At 44.1% G+C, this 13,162-nt stretch overlaps 1 protein-coding gene across 1 annotated transcript in view; it reads left to right on the top strand.

The window, feature by feature from the left end:
- The window catches only part of ptpn4a (protein tyrosine phosphatase non-receptor type 4a), a 74,573-nt gene that overhangs the window by 53,590 nt on the left and 7,821 nt on the right, over positions 1 to 13,162 (top strand). Inside the window, exons 11-22 of the mRNA XM_063499933.1 lie at positions 943 to 1,006; positions 2,564 to 2,736; positions 3,735 to 3,803; positions 3,885 to 4,019; positions 5,381 to 5,542; positions 8,687 to 8,846; positions 9,551 to 9,634; positions 9,885 to 9,941; positions 10,133 to 10,289; positions 12,054 to 12,220; positions 12,426 to 12,516; positions 12,755 to 12,816. Of these exons, the coding sequence (XP_063356003.1) occupies positions 943 to 1,006; positions 2,564 to 2,736; positions 3,735 to 3,803; positions 3,885 to 4,019; positions 5,381 to 5,542; positions 8,687 to 8,846; positions 9,551 to 9,634; positions 9,885 to 9,941; positions 10,133 to 10,289; positions 12,054 to 12,220; positions 12,426 to 12,516; positions 12,755 to 12,816 (1,381 nt within the window). The remainder of the gene's footprint in view (positions 1 to 942; positions 1,007 to 2,563; positions 2,737 to 3,734; positions 3,804 to 3,884; positions 4,020 to 5,380; positions 5,543 to 8,686; positions 8,847 to 9,550; positions 9,635 to 9,884; positions 9,942 to 10,132; positions 10,290 to 12,053; positions 12,221 to 12,425; positions 12,517 to 12,754; positions 12,817 to 13,162) is intronic.

Genomic DNA, 13,162 nt, shown 5'->3' with positions numbered 1-13,162 from the left:
ATTAATCCTTAGGGAATTTATGTGGGTTACAGTTGTTCCAGTACAGTAACATTAAGAAAAACAGAAACAAAAAAACAAAAACAGACGAGACTATTAGCAATACAATATGTCCAGATATAAGGAATAGCACAATGCATACAAATCGCCAAATAATAAATATCCTGGGTTGACAGATGTGATTATAAATAAATATCAAGAAAATTGACGGCAACGTTACCAAGTAGGAAGGAGCGTGTGCAACTATTGCAGTGTTTACAGTGTATTAGGTGGATGAGTTATACAGGGAGATGGCAGGCTTCATTTTCCATCTCCATGATTGGCTGCTTGTTTCAGACGTTCAGATGTATGTTGTTCTCAGTCAGGAAGGTCTCACAGTGGCTTCACCCTTAACCCTCGGTGATGGTAATGACCCACACCTTTTTTTCACACCTTGGTGACTCACATGATCAACTGCCACCTCCAAAGGGATTACCCCCACCACAACTCTCCACCTTTTGTTGTTCGAACTGAAGAAGCCTCTCGTGGGTGAGAGGTGAAATCTTCACAAACCTAAAGAGGTCCAGACGCTTTCGTTTTTCGAAGCTCTTAGACTTCCATGACTTTGGTTTCATGATGATTTGTCAGATTGTAATTTTTAAGAAGTTAAAAAATGTATAAAAGCACTCAACACAGTCACACTGACATTTCCTGTTATTTTTATTTGCTTTAATTAGTCTTTCCACTTGTTTTAAGTTCATTTTACTTTTAGTTAACTTTGGCCGGATGGGTGGAAATGAGATGAGATGACGAGGCAGACGTGACAGCAGAGAGGAGACACGGGCTAAATGTTGTGCTGCATGAAAATGTGTGACGAGTGGAAAAGAGGAGAGTGTGTCGGGTTGTTTGAAAGTGGAACGTCAGCGTCTCGGTACTGAAAATTTAACTCCACTTTTCTGCTTCCAGGTTGAAAATAGTGAAAATCTCCTTCAAGTGCAAACAGTTCTTCATCCAGCTGAGAAGAGAGGCAGTAAGTATACACGCGCGCGCGCACGCGCGCGCACACACACACACACACACACACACACACACCTGTTAACCTCTGTGTGTGTGTGATAGCATCAAATTAACCCCCTGCTGTCCTCTGTTTTAATCCCTCCCTTTTGTGTGTTGTTTCACCCTTGAATGTGTTTCTGCTTTCAACACAACAAACAGCATGTTTGTCTCCACCACAAGTATTTACTCTCCAGTCCTCATTTAGCCCTCTTAAACCCGACGTAATATTTTAAGCCCGGAGTTATTACAAAACAAACAATTACAGCCGCTGGCAACTCCCGTTCTCAAGCATCGTTCTCAAGATTCGACGTTAAGCTTCCTCATTTTTGAATGTGTTGTTGTTGCTGTATAAACATATTTCATTCCAGGTGTTTCAGATCATAGCTCAGGAGATAATAAAAAGTACATCCATAAAACGAAGTACAAATTCAGAACACACAGTTGTTATTATTGATGACAGGACAAATTATAATACACAGGAAAGTTTTAGTGTTGATCATGTGAGAGCACACACAGGACGAGTATTTCTATTTGGCAGCATGAGACCAGCGCAGGTCAGAGACACTGAGTCAGGTACAGAAGGTGGAGCTCGGGTGTAGGTGAGTTGCTAAACAGCTTGGTTTCATGGCCCGTCTGAAGTTAAGCTCATGTTTCTGGTGTTGGTTGTGTGTGCATTATTCTGTCTGTAAACATAATAGTTTAAAAATTTAATTCTAATAAACGTTGTAGGGGTGTAGAGTGGGCTCATCTTAACAAGCCGTTTAAATTTGCCTTCCACCCACCGAGGTCTTCAAGGTCAGCTTCATGAGTTATTATTGGAAAATGGACAAAAAGCCTTCGAGCTTAGAAACTGTGGTTCTAACACGAGCTGTGGATTCTCAACATGAGGAAATGATCACATATCAGGTCAGATTTGACCTCTGACCTCTCCAACAAGGTCATTCTGGTTGATCTGACTTTGAAAGTCATAGTAATGTTAGTTTAGTATGTTTGTATTTTTAATTAATGCACTATATCCACATTAATAATAATTATACTCAGCAGTGCAAATAACAAAAGCTCGAAGTTTTACGTTTAAAAAGAACAAAGAAAACAAAATATAGAAAATAAAAACAGCTTTCTTAAAAGCTGCCTTGGTGGAGTTTGTGCTCTCTGAGTGCTTCTTGTTTATTTATTTCTATTTTTTGGCTCCGGACCAAAAGTGTTAACAAGCTAAATGTTTGAAATAGGCTCAGAGTACTAAAGACAAGCTTATCTCAAAGTAATGAAGTGTGACGGGGGTTTTCCTGGATTGTTGCTGCTCTCTGAGCCACACGATGTTTCTTTCTTACACAGTTATCACCCCCTGAAGGCCCTTTGTGATTCAGGAGAAAAGAACCTGTCTGAAATCGCTCAAAGTAGAGAATAAAAAGTAATAACAGGGCGGTAAACATGTGCAACAGTTTGTTACAGAGTTTGTTACTGTAGCTAACAGTTATGGATGATCGGAGCAGGTCATGAACTAACCCCGTCCTCTCCTCGCTGCACACAGACAGAGTCTCGTGAGACGCTGCTCGGCTTCAACATGGTCAACTACCGGGCCTGTAAGAACCTGTGGAAAGCCTGCGTGGAGCACCACACCTTCTTCAGGCTGGAGCGGCCCATCCCGCCGCAGAAGAACTTCTTCGCCTACTACTTCACCCTGGGCTCCAAGTTCAGATACTGGTGAGAACCGCAGGCCACAAACACGAGCTGTCAGAGAAACACCGGAGAGCCTCTGAACATCCAGGGTCTCACATGTCCAGCACACACACAGATATGTGGGTGGATGCTTTGTCTCGCCCTCCTCCTTCACTTCAGTTTGCGAGGCTGAGACGCTGAAAGTGGCCGTGTTTGCCTTTGAACCCTCTCGCACTACCTTGCCCCAGAAAAGCACGGCTTAATTATTCATGGTTTGCCTGAAACAAAGTAACCGAATTCATGTTTGGCCTTCCAACCGTTATCTTTCAAGTTTTGCAGGAAGTGTTTGTGTCCACGTGAGAGCCAGCCGTGCATTTCATTTCACGTTTTCCGTAATGATGCCGCCGCCCTCCTCCTTTCAGACAGAGCATTCCTTCCCGTTTGGTTTGATAGTTTTGTTTTTAACTTCAAGTTGGAACCGGCACCGAAACATAAAATAAAATGAGGTTTTCTCCTCGCTGCTTTATGACATTGCACTGTGTCAACTTTGTTTCACTTCACTGGCGCCATTTTTTTCGTTTCCTTTTTCTATGAAATGTGAGCGAGAGCTGAACTGAGAGCTGGAGGTCTTGTGATGCATTATTGAGCAGCAGTGATGCAACGTGAGCGAGGCTCGTCTGATGTTTGGCTCCACTATGTGTGCGCGTGTGTGTGTTTGGTTGAGATATTGACTGACTTTTCAATAAGCATAGACCTGAATTGTGAATTTGTGCTGTTAAAAATCTTATTAACTTTGTTTCAGAAGATAAAATATGCTGTGCTTGTTACTGGTTGGCAGGCAGCTCATGGTGTTTAGATTTCTTCAAGATCGGAGGAGCTAATTCACTGAAGTGCCTCTCGTTATTAGAATAAGGCAGCACGGTCTTGTTGTGTTAAATAAAATCGATATGCATGTATGGATTTATCTCATTTGTCACAGAAAACCTTCGATAGCTGCTTTTTGAAACTGTCCTAAACTTAAGAGTTGTTTTTGTCGTCTTCAGCGGGCGGACGGAGGTGCAGTCTGTGCAGTACGGAAAGGAGAAAGGCATCAAGGACAGAGTGTTTGCCAGGTAATTCTCGGGTTCTTGATGGTCAGCTGATGATTCGTGTTCATTTTGTGCAACGCTGAGTTAGTGCGTCTGTCTGAGCAGGTCACCCAGCAAGCCGCTGGCCAGGAAGTTGGTGAGTGGAACCGACTGGGAGTCGGTCAGCAGGAACAGCCTATCGGACGAGAGATTGGAGACCCAGAGCCTGCCCACTCGCTCCCCGCCCGGCACGCCCAATCAGTGAGTTCTGAGTACACTTCAGCTGTCTTCGTAACTCTTCACCTATGTCCCGCAGACCTGGAGTTCTCTGGGATTCAGACAGCAGAGATGTGACAGCTCCTGGTGTAAAGTCCATGTCAGATTTTGCCGATGTGGAAAAAGTCCAGAAAATAGTCTGCCGTGTTCATCCCCCCCCTAAACCAAACAGAGCCATTCCAGCAGTGGGATGATGTCCGAAGCAGACGGCGTTCTGCTGTGGGCCTCGTGGAAGAAAATACAGCTGGGAGAAATATCCCGACAGGTTCATTGGTGCAGTAGAGACTTTGATGAGGAGCTTATTTCAGGGACTTGATTTGTAAAAGCAACTCCAGACTTCAAGGGCCGGTGTCCTGCAGGTTTTAGATCTCACCCTGGGCCAACGCACCTGAATCAAATGATTAGTTCATTACCAGGCCTCTGGAGAACTTCAAGACATGTTGAGGAGGTCATTTAACCATTTAAATCAGCTGTGTTGGATCAAGGACACATCTAAAACCTGCAGTTCCCCCGCCCTTTCCCTAAACAATATTCAAGATCTCTCCGTACTTTCACCTATAAAGAAAACTAAATGTTAAAGTGCGCGCTCACTGATGAGGAGTTTCTGCTTCGTCAGGATATATCGGATATTTCCTGTCCACTCCTCTCTCACAGGGCTGAGGCTGTGTTTATTTTCAGGTCAGATTATGCTCTGTTATTATAGATTAACGAGAAGTTTATAAAGTAAATAAAACTGCTGTCTTTCTGCAGGTAAAAGTCTGCTTCACTGGCCTGTGGAGAGAACAGACCAGGCACTGGTCTAACTTCTTCTTTCTAAAATCTTTCTCTCTTTTTGAAAACCTGTTTGTTTTTTTTATTAAACTTGTCAAGAATTAATTGGTGGGTGATAACGAGTTTTTAAAGAGTCGTTGCTGGTTCTGAGTGGCTCCGCCTCTTTTACCACTCAGCCAGAGAAACATCGGCTTCAGTCTGAGTAGCACTGCTGGGCTCTCCTCTACCATAATGGCCATTTATGGCTTTCAGCCTTACATGAGGAGAAATAGTAAGGCAGGCTTAAAGATGACAGAGAGCAGGTGAATAATCTTCCAGTTGTTCAGCGTCTGTTATGAATCAGATGAAGGCACAGCATCATTAAAGTGTAAAATCTGGATGTTTTAATAAGCAATGCCTCCTTGTAGCCTTACAGTTGACATAAATCCAGACGCGAATGTAAAATGAGTTAAATTGTAAAGATCACACGCTTTAAATCTGAACGTCTTGTTGGTAAATAAATGAATGATGCGTTTGGGGTCACGTTCCCATCGCTGCCCTTGAACACTGTGTGTCTGCGTCTGTTTGTTTGTCAGGAACTCGCTGTTTGTCCAAGAAGGCACGCGACTACGGCCGTCGTCGGTCGGCCACCTGGTGGATCACGTGATCCACGCTTCACCCAGCCTGCCCGTTTTCTCCTCCAATCACAAATCGGCGTCGTCCACGCAGGCTAACAGCATCAGCCTGGACTCCACACCGTAAGTCGTCTTCTTCTCCTTCTCCTTTTAATGCACGTCCCACCCACGTTTCTTCAAGCTCTTTGTATTTGGGCAGCAAACATCAGCTTTGGACTCGGTGGCAGAGCGGTGGTTGGATCATAATTTGACTGCTTCGTAAATAGAGCGTCCCCCTAACACAGCCACCCTTTAATTTAGAACTTACATTTTACTCATCAGATTTAGTCTGAGAGTACTGCTGAGTTGACAGCTTTTGTTTTTTTTAAAGTCTGCCTGTCGGTGTCTGTGGCTTCTCCCGACAGTTCACACCCTCCCAGTGTCACTTAGCTGGCCCCAGTGGAAAGATGAACCCTTTGAAAAACAGCCCGTAAAATGTGTTTATAGCGCATAGCAGGGCGGAGCGCTTGTGCAACAGGGCTGAACTAGGAATTAGCACGCGCGTGTGTGTCTGTGTGTGCGTGTATTTGTGCTTTCTGGATCTCCTTAAAATGCTCTCACACTGTGAAATATTTGTCGAGTCGTTTAATAAAGTTCCACACGGCTGCTTCGGCGTCTGAAATCTTGCATCGAGCTGGTAGGAGAGATGGATGTCTCAGTTGGACGTCAGGATGGTTAAGTAACATTTAAGTGGTAGTTCCTCTGCCTACAAAGCTGCACACGCAGACGAACACGCCAAGTCAGTGGCTCATCGCTCTGTTACGGAGTCAAAACATGACATAATCACCTGCTCTCCCTTCCTCCCTCTCTGTTATTGTGCGCTTTGTCCATCGTGGTAGTGGAAATAAAAACAGGCCAAAGCAGCGTTTTATGGAGACGAACCTCAGATGCTTTATTTTGGAGTTTGTATGTTTAACCCTTCAGACTTCTTCACATTTAGTGTCAAAACACCTCAGGTCAGTGAGTAAGAGACATTCATGATCCATATTACCTGTTCAGGTTAAAAGCAAAACACCATCATGGTTTAGAGAATATATAGAAGCTATGAATTCACTGATAATATTAAACCTCATGAATTATTTTGATTACACTTTATAATGCTGCCTGTGAAGTATTTGGAATTATTTGAATGCATTATTTAAATTTAGTTACAATGTAACATACATGAAGTTCTACTTAAATGTGCTTGCAGTACAATTCCTTTGTTTCCTGTGACAGCCTGAATTGTTAGTGTTATTCTAGTCTACCCAGCTTTAAGTCCATATAGGTAAATATCATTTTAAAAATTACTGGGACGTTGCACGCTCAGTTGAAGGTCGAATTATTACAAAGTGTTAGCATTATTTTAAAATTTGTACTATTTTCAGCTACAGTTCTTCAGTCAGAAATGAAGCACATCTATCAGTTTTAATCACAGCGCTATAATTAGTATTAGCCACGTTCCTTTTTCTTTGAATGTTTTCTGCAACTGTGCAGAAGAGAATTGGGACGCTAACCGTTAGAAGAAATGTTTTTAAGTACGTCTTTCAGCTTCAGTGGTTATGAACCTCAACCATGAATCACTTTTTGATATCAGCCGCTGGTTGGAACCGCTGCAGTTTGGCTTTGATATCATTTATCAAATAAATTCTGCCTTTTAGAGTGAATATTTGCAGCATTGCTTGCGTGTTTCCAGGTGGATCACTCCTCGGCATTACGTGTTGGAGATTTTCCTCCAGTTAAACTAAAACGAAAATCTGCTTTTTGTCACCACGCCCTTTAAAAAACCCCTAATGTTGTGTTTTCTAGTGGCGTGAAGTTGAAAATGATCTGTTTAGCTAACCACAGTACACTGGAGGGATCCTTATTTTTAATTGCAGTGTCTTTATTTCCTTGACAGCGTCAGGGAAAAAGTCTGGCGTGATTATGCCTTTGGCCGGAGCTGGGAGTTTATGACACAGTGGATTTTCTTTCATTTGTTATTGTCAGATTAAACGTCGATTGGGTCATCCTCTTTACAACAGCGCGGCGCTGCACACGCAGACTTCTCGCTGCAGAGCCAGAAGGCGTGGCGTTCTTTTCGCGTGCACCCAAATTATGTGCTGGTGCACCTAAATGAAAGTTAGGCACATCAGCGCCTGGAGCCTGCATGTCATAATAAATTATTTTCTGTGCTGTAATCAAACTCATTTCTCTGAATTCAAAGCAAAGGCAGGCTTTGGTGAATTATTTAGTTGGAAAATAAAAACTGGGTGTGCACTGAAACAGGTTTTAAATTTGTCTTTTTGTGGTTTCTAAAGCAACATTTTTCTTTATTGCAGCTCCTTTTAGCCCTCTCGTGTACCCGCATATGATTTTTCTGTCACTGCACACTCATTTGGTTCCCTCTTACACCGTGCTTTCAAAAATTTATCGAGCGATAAATATAGATCCAGTATGGAAGTATTTGATAGAAGGAAAGCTAAAAAGCAGGGCTTAGCCGCATCCTTATCCCGGGGCTGGCCTAAGGTTGTGGCTGTCGCGCCGAGCAGATGCATAATGCAGGATGATGTGCAGTCTCGGCTCAGGCCTGCTGCGCGCTGCCCTCTCTCTCTGAAAGCCTGACCTGGTTTTGACCCATAATAAATGTTAGTTTGCGTTCGTGTGTTTAAGAGACAAAGTGACAGCAGTAGCAGAAGCCAAAACAAAGGCAATGCTCTTTGACTTGTGCTTCTGCCCCCGAGGAGCGCCCGTACGCAGCAGCGCACACGCGTGAATGCAGACATGGACTGAAATGCTTTTACGCAGCAGAGACCGAGCCCTGATGATGCTGAAAGCCTCACCTGGCTGCTGATTCGCCGTACACGCCGACTGCCTCTTTATTGTCGGGATGATGGAGGGGGGGATGTTTTCCTTCCTCCAGCAGCCCTTTTATCGAGGTTAATGCATTGTGACTAACACAGTGCTATTAAGCCTCCCTGTCTCTCACGGTCTCCTCTCCTGCTTTTCTCCATTTGTCTTCAGTCCACCTCTTTAACAAAGAGGAAGACCATTGTTGTGTAGTTATCATGAATGCATGTTTGCGGCTTTGCTGTCCGTCCTCGAGCGCTCACAGCAGCTTCACAGGCTTCACAAATCCTGTGTTACTAACGGTATCGTAACAAATGGCGACACAAAGGAATTTGAACCGTGTTTCTCGGTGTCATCTCACCTTCATTTTTCCTTTATTGCTGCTTTCTTCTTCTTCCTCCCGCCGTTTGCCTCCCTCAGGTCTCCAGATGGGGTGGATGGCCAGCCTCCAGCTCTCCCGCCCAAGCAGCTGAGCAGGAAGACCCTGAGCCAGATCATCCAGGCCCACTCCCAGCAAAGCCTGCTGGACAATCACCTCAATGAGATGTATGACGTTCCCGTCAATGCTGACAAGACCACGGTCAGTACATTACCTTTATGAAGGCGTCATAAAAGAATACTGCAACAGTTTCTGTACAAGTAAATGGAAACTGTGTTAGCTTCAGAAATCATCTGATTCTAGATGTTTGAATATCTGAATAGATGAAGAGAAATCCCCGAGTATTTTATATTTGTGCCGTTTTTATATAATCTTTCTAAGCTGTTTAGAGTCTTTTAGCTCATTGTTTTGGCTGTTAAGCATCTACCGGCATCATATTAAAAAGTCGGGGTAGTTGCTGTCTTTGGTCCCAAGACTTATTTCTTCTATGAGTCCCTAAATCCGGGAAAATGAGGATGAAAAAATGCGGCACACTCTGCTTGGACTTATGTGTAAAAGGGACTAAACCTTAGAGGTGGTTTTAAATGATTTAAATGATGTGTATCAGACTTGAATTTACTGGTTACATTTTTAAAAAAAGTGACGTTTGTGCCAAAAATGCAAGAAAAGTTGGGCTTCTGGTTCTGAAGTGAACCACTTTTTTCTGGTGTATTGTGGTGCATTTATAGCCGTCTGTATTATAATGTATTTGCAGTTGTATCATCAACTCGTGTAACAGGAAAGAGAATGAATCTATTAAGCTTACAGGATCGCTGTTAAAGTCTGAGGGCTCTGAGCTGTTGTTTGACAGTGTGCTAGATCCATGCTGATCCGTGATGTTGAAGTGATGACTTGTGTTCTTTCAGCTGAACGGAGTAGTCCCTCACGATAACTTGGTCCTGATCAAGATGAGACCGGATGAACACGGACGCTTCGGCTTCAATGTCAAGGTGAGAGCTGAGGAGACAGGAGTGACAACTCCCCTCGCCACCTTTTATCTCTCCTGCAGCCGCTCAGTCTGACTTGTGTTTTTCTAGCTTATTTCTATGCCTGGTGTAAACCTTTGCCTGTGGGCACATCATCTGTATGCATGCGGACACATCTGCACTGCTTTCCCAAATGTTAACTCGACCCTAAATATAAAAAGGACGTTTGTGTAAGACGCTGTTAACGTGTGTGTGTGTGTGTGTGTGTCTGCAGGGTGGAGCTGACCAGAAAATGCCCATCATTGTGTCTAGAGTGGCTCCGGGAACCTCAGTAAGTCAACAAGAACCTCATTTGTCTTTACACTCTAGTGAGTTGCACATTTTTTCCTCTCACTCATAAAAACACGTCTTCAGCCGCCCAAACTCTCAGAGGTCTCCGTGGTGGAGAGTCAGATTCAGAAACAGATTCAGAAACACAAAACTTCAGTTATCTTATTTTTTTCTTCTCTTTCTCCTCTTCAGGCTGACCTCTGTGTGCCTCGCCTTAACGAGGGCGACCAGGTAGTCCTGATTAATGGGCGGGACATCTCTGACCACACCCATGACCAGGTAGTTATGTTCATCAAGGCCAGCTGCGAGAGCCACTCCGGGGAGCTCATCCTATTGGTCAGACCTAATGGTGAGTGGTTGTTAGAGTGCCCAGTGCATTAAACCTTATACACTGATCAGGTGCAACATCCTGACCGCTGACAGCTGAGGTGAATAACACCTATCTCTTCATCATGCTATCTGCTAGTGGGCGGGATATATCAGGGAGGAAGTGAATATTTTGTTGTCAAAGTTGATGTTAGGAGGAAAAATGGTCGAGTGTAAGGATTTGACAAAAGGCCAAACTGGGTCAGAGCATCTCCAGAACCTCAGCTCCTGTGGGGTATTCCCGGGGTGTCCCCCAGGGGTCAGTATGCATCAGCAACAGAGTCATGAGTGGCCAGCGGTCACGGATGAGCAAAGGCTGACCCGTGTGGTTCGATCAAACAAACAGCAGAAAAAGTTCATGCTGGTTCTGATAGAAAGGTGTTAAAATACACCGAGCATCAGTTTGCTGTGTCTGGAGCTCCAGACCAGTCAGGGTGCCCATGCTGACCCCTGTCCACCACCGGAAACGCCAACAACGGACACGTGAGCGTCAGAAATGAACCACAGAGCAATGCAAGGTGTCCTGGTCTGATGAATCCCACCTCACAGCTCACAGGCCTCACAGGTATCTGTTGCTAACATCTTGGTGCGGATAACACAGCACCCCTTCATGAGTCTAGTCTTGGCAGCAAAATGGGGACCAGCACAATATCAGGCAGGTGGTCATGATGTCATGTCTGATCGTGTACACCTACAGGCAAACTTCTGCTACTTAGGCCTTTACAAAAAGTACCGAAAGATCAGATTTTTAGAGGATATTTGTACATGTATAAACTGTAAGTACTCTCGAACACTAGTACTGTAGGTATGTGAGTAACTCATATATTTGCCAAAAAAATGTTCCACTTGCGATCTTTTTCTTCAGGCTTTAACCTTCAGAGTGTCTTTGTATGCTAGTGAGCTTCTTCTGCCACTTCCTGGGTTTGAATATTTGCTCCTGATGAGACTTGCAGTTTGTGCGGTGCGGTTTTAATTTAAGGGCCGTAAACATTCGAATGAAGTGTTTTACAGGCTAACTTTAACGTATGAACACATGGTGCAGCACACTCCTGAAAATGAACAGCTACATGTGGTCAGAAACTCGTGGAAATGAGATCTGCGAAGCCGAACGTGGTGGTATCTGTACGTCTCGGCCGTATGTGTGTTCACCACATAGAAGACTCGTGCTAAAGCGTCTCCTTTAATCAGCGAAGCGGGGAGAAGTGCTCTTAAATATGATGAAACAGAGAAACTCTTTGGTGTGTTAAGTGGGTCAGAAACAGATCAAAGATAGAAGAGTCCATTGATGTCTTTACATTATTGAGTTTTGCTGTTGAAATGTTGGACTGTAAGTATTTACACGTAGAGGACATGTGTGTTCTCTTTGTGCAGTAAGCTGGTTACGCTCAAGTTTTGTTGTTTTTAAAAATCTCTTAAGGTTGTTGTTTAACTCCATGTTTTTATTCTTGGGCTCTACTAGTGTAGCTTTGCATGACTTACAGTTGAGCGTTAACGTGTCCTCTGTAAGTCCTTTATCTACTGTCCTAAACAAGCAGTTTGGACTCCTCTTCCTCATTCCTGATTGGCTGCCTCCTGCAAAGGACAGATTTGAGCAGCTCGTGGTTTGAGCCGCATGCTCGACACAACCACTTTCATGCGGATCCAAGATTAGAGCCTTTGCCTTACAGGGATGTAAGCTGAGCTCATTATTGTGAACTTTGTTTAATAGCTCCTGTTACAGTTTGTTTTCCTCTCCTCTCCTGCTCAGCCATCTATGACGTGGTGGAGGAGAAGGTGGATCCAGAGCCAGATTTTCAGTACATCCCTGAGAAATCCCCTCAGGACCCGGCCCAGCTAGACCAGCATGCTTTGAGAGACTCTATGGTCGCACTGAAGGAAGGCCTGGGCGGCGGAGCCATCCTGGCGCAGTTTGATGTAAGAAGGACACGAAAAAAGTTCACACACTCACACACACGTGAAACTGCAGGCTCGAGTGGTTTGTCATTTATTTTTAAATAATTTGTTGGTTAACTTGCTGCCAGATTCTTTCCTCCACGTTCCTCCCGCTTTTAAAATTTATAATACATAAAAACGCACAAAACAAAGACAAATGCTGATATTTGTGTTCCTTGTCTTGCAGCAACTGTACAGGAAGAGGCCGGGGATGACGATGCTGTGTGCCAAATTACCTCAGAACGTTTCCAAAAATCGCTACAGAGACATCTCTCCCTGTACGTGACCCCACAGCGCTATGCTCTCAAACTTTCTCCCTTTTCTCATCGTTTCCCCTCAACTTCTACTTTCTGACTTTTTCCAACAACTTTTAACATAAGTAACAAAGTAACGACCCGAGAACAAAGGATAAAATCCTCCTTTAAATCCAAACATGCATTAAAGACACAGTTCGGACTTGTTGCTGTTTTTCTTTGCCTAATCGTACCCTCTTCTCTTGTTCTTCTCTCCCGACAGATGATGCCACCCGCGTCATTCTGAAAAGCACAGATGATTACATCAATGCAAATTACATCAATGTGAGTTATCTTTAATGTCTGCAGTTTTGCTTGCGTGATGCTGTGTTACACTGATGCTGAATCACAGCCGGTGCATTTGAACAGAACTATCATATCACACGCTGCTTCCCAACGTCCAGTTTTGGAGCCGTGAGTTTGGGTCCTTGTGGCCATATTTGGACGAGGGGCTTGAGTGCTAGTTTGTCAGTGAATCCTGGAAAGCTGCACCCATCATCTGGTAGTTATGCTAAGTAACTGAAACTGGAGCGCAGACTTCTTGGGCTGGCTCTGCCACATGGCAGGCTGTGGGATCGGTCAGATAGTGCCCGCCAGGCCTTTATTTTTCAAAGCTAACGGCAGCTTGCGT

This window comes from Pelmatolapia mariae, linkage group LG16_19 (assembly GCF_036321145.2).
Source record: "Pelmatolapia mariae isolate MD_Pm_ZW linkage group LG16_19, Pm_UMD_F_2, whole genome shotgun sequence".
Lineage (NCBI taxonomy): Eukaryota > Metazoa > Chordata > Actinopteri > Cichliformes > Cichlidae > Pelmatolapia > Pelmatolapia mariae.
The sequence above is the reverse complement of the archived record's forward strand: the minus strand, read 5'-3'. Positions and strand labels throughout refer to the sequence as shown.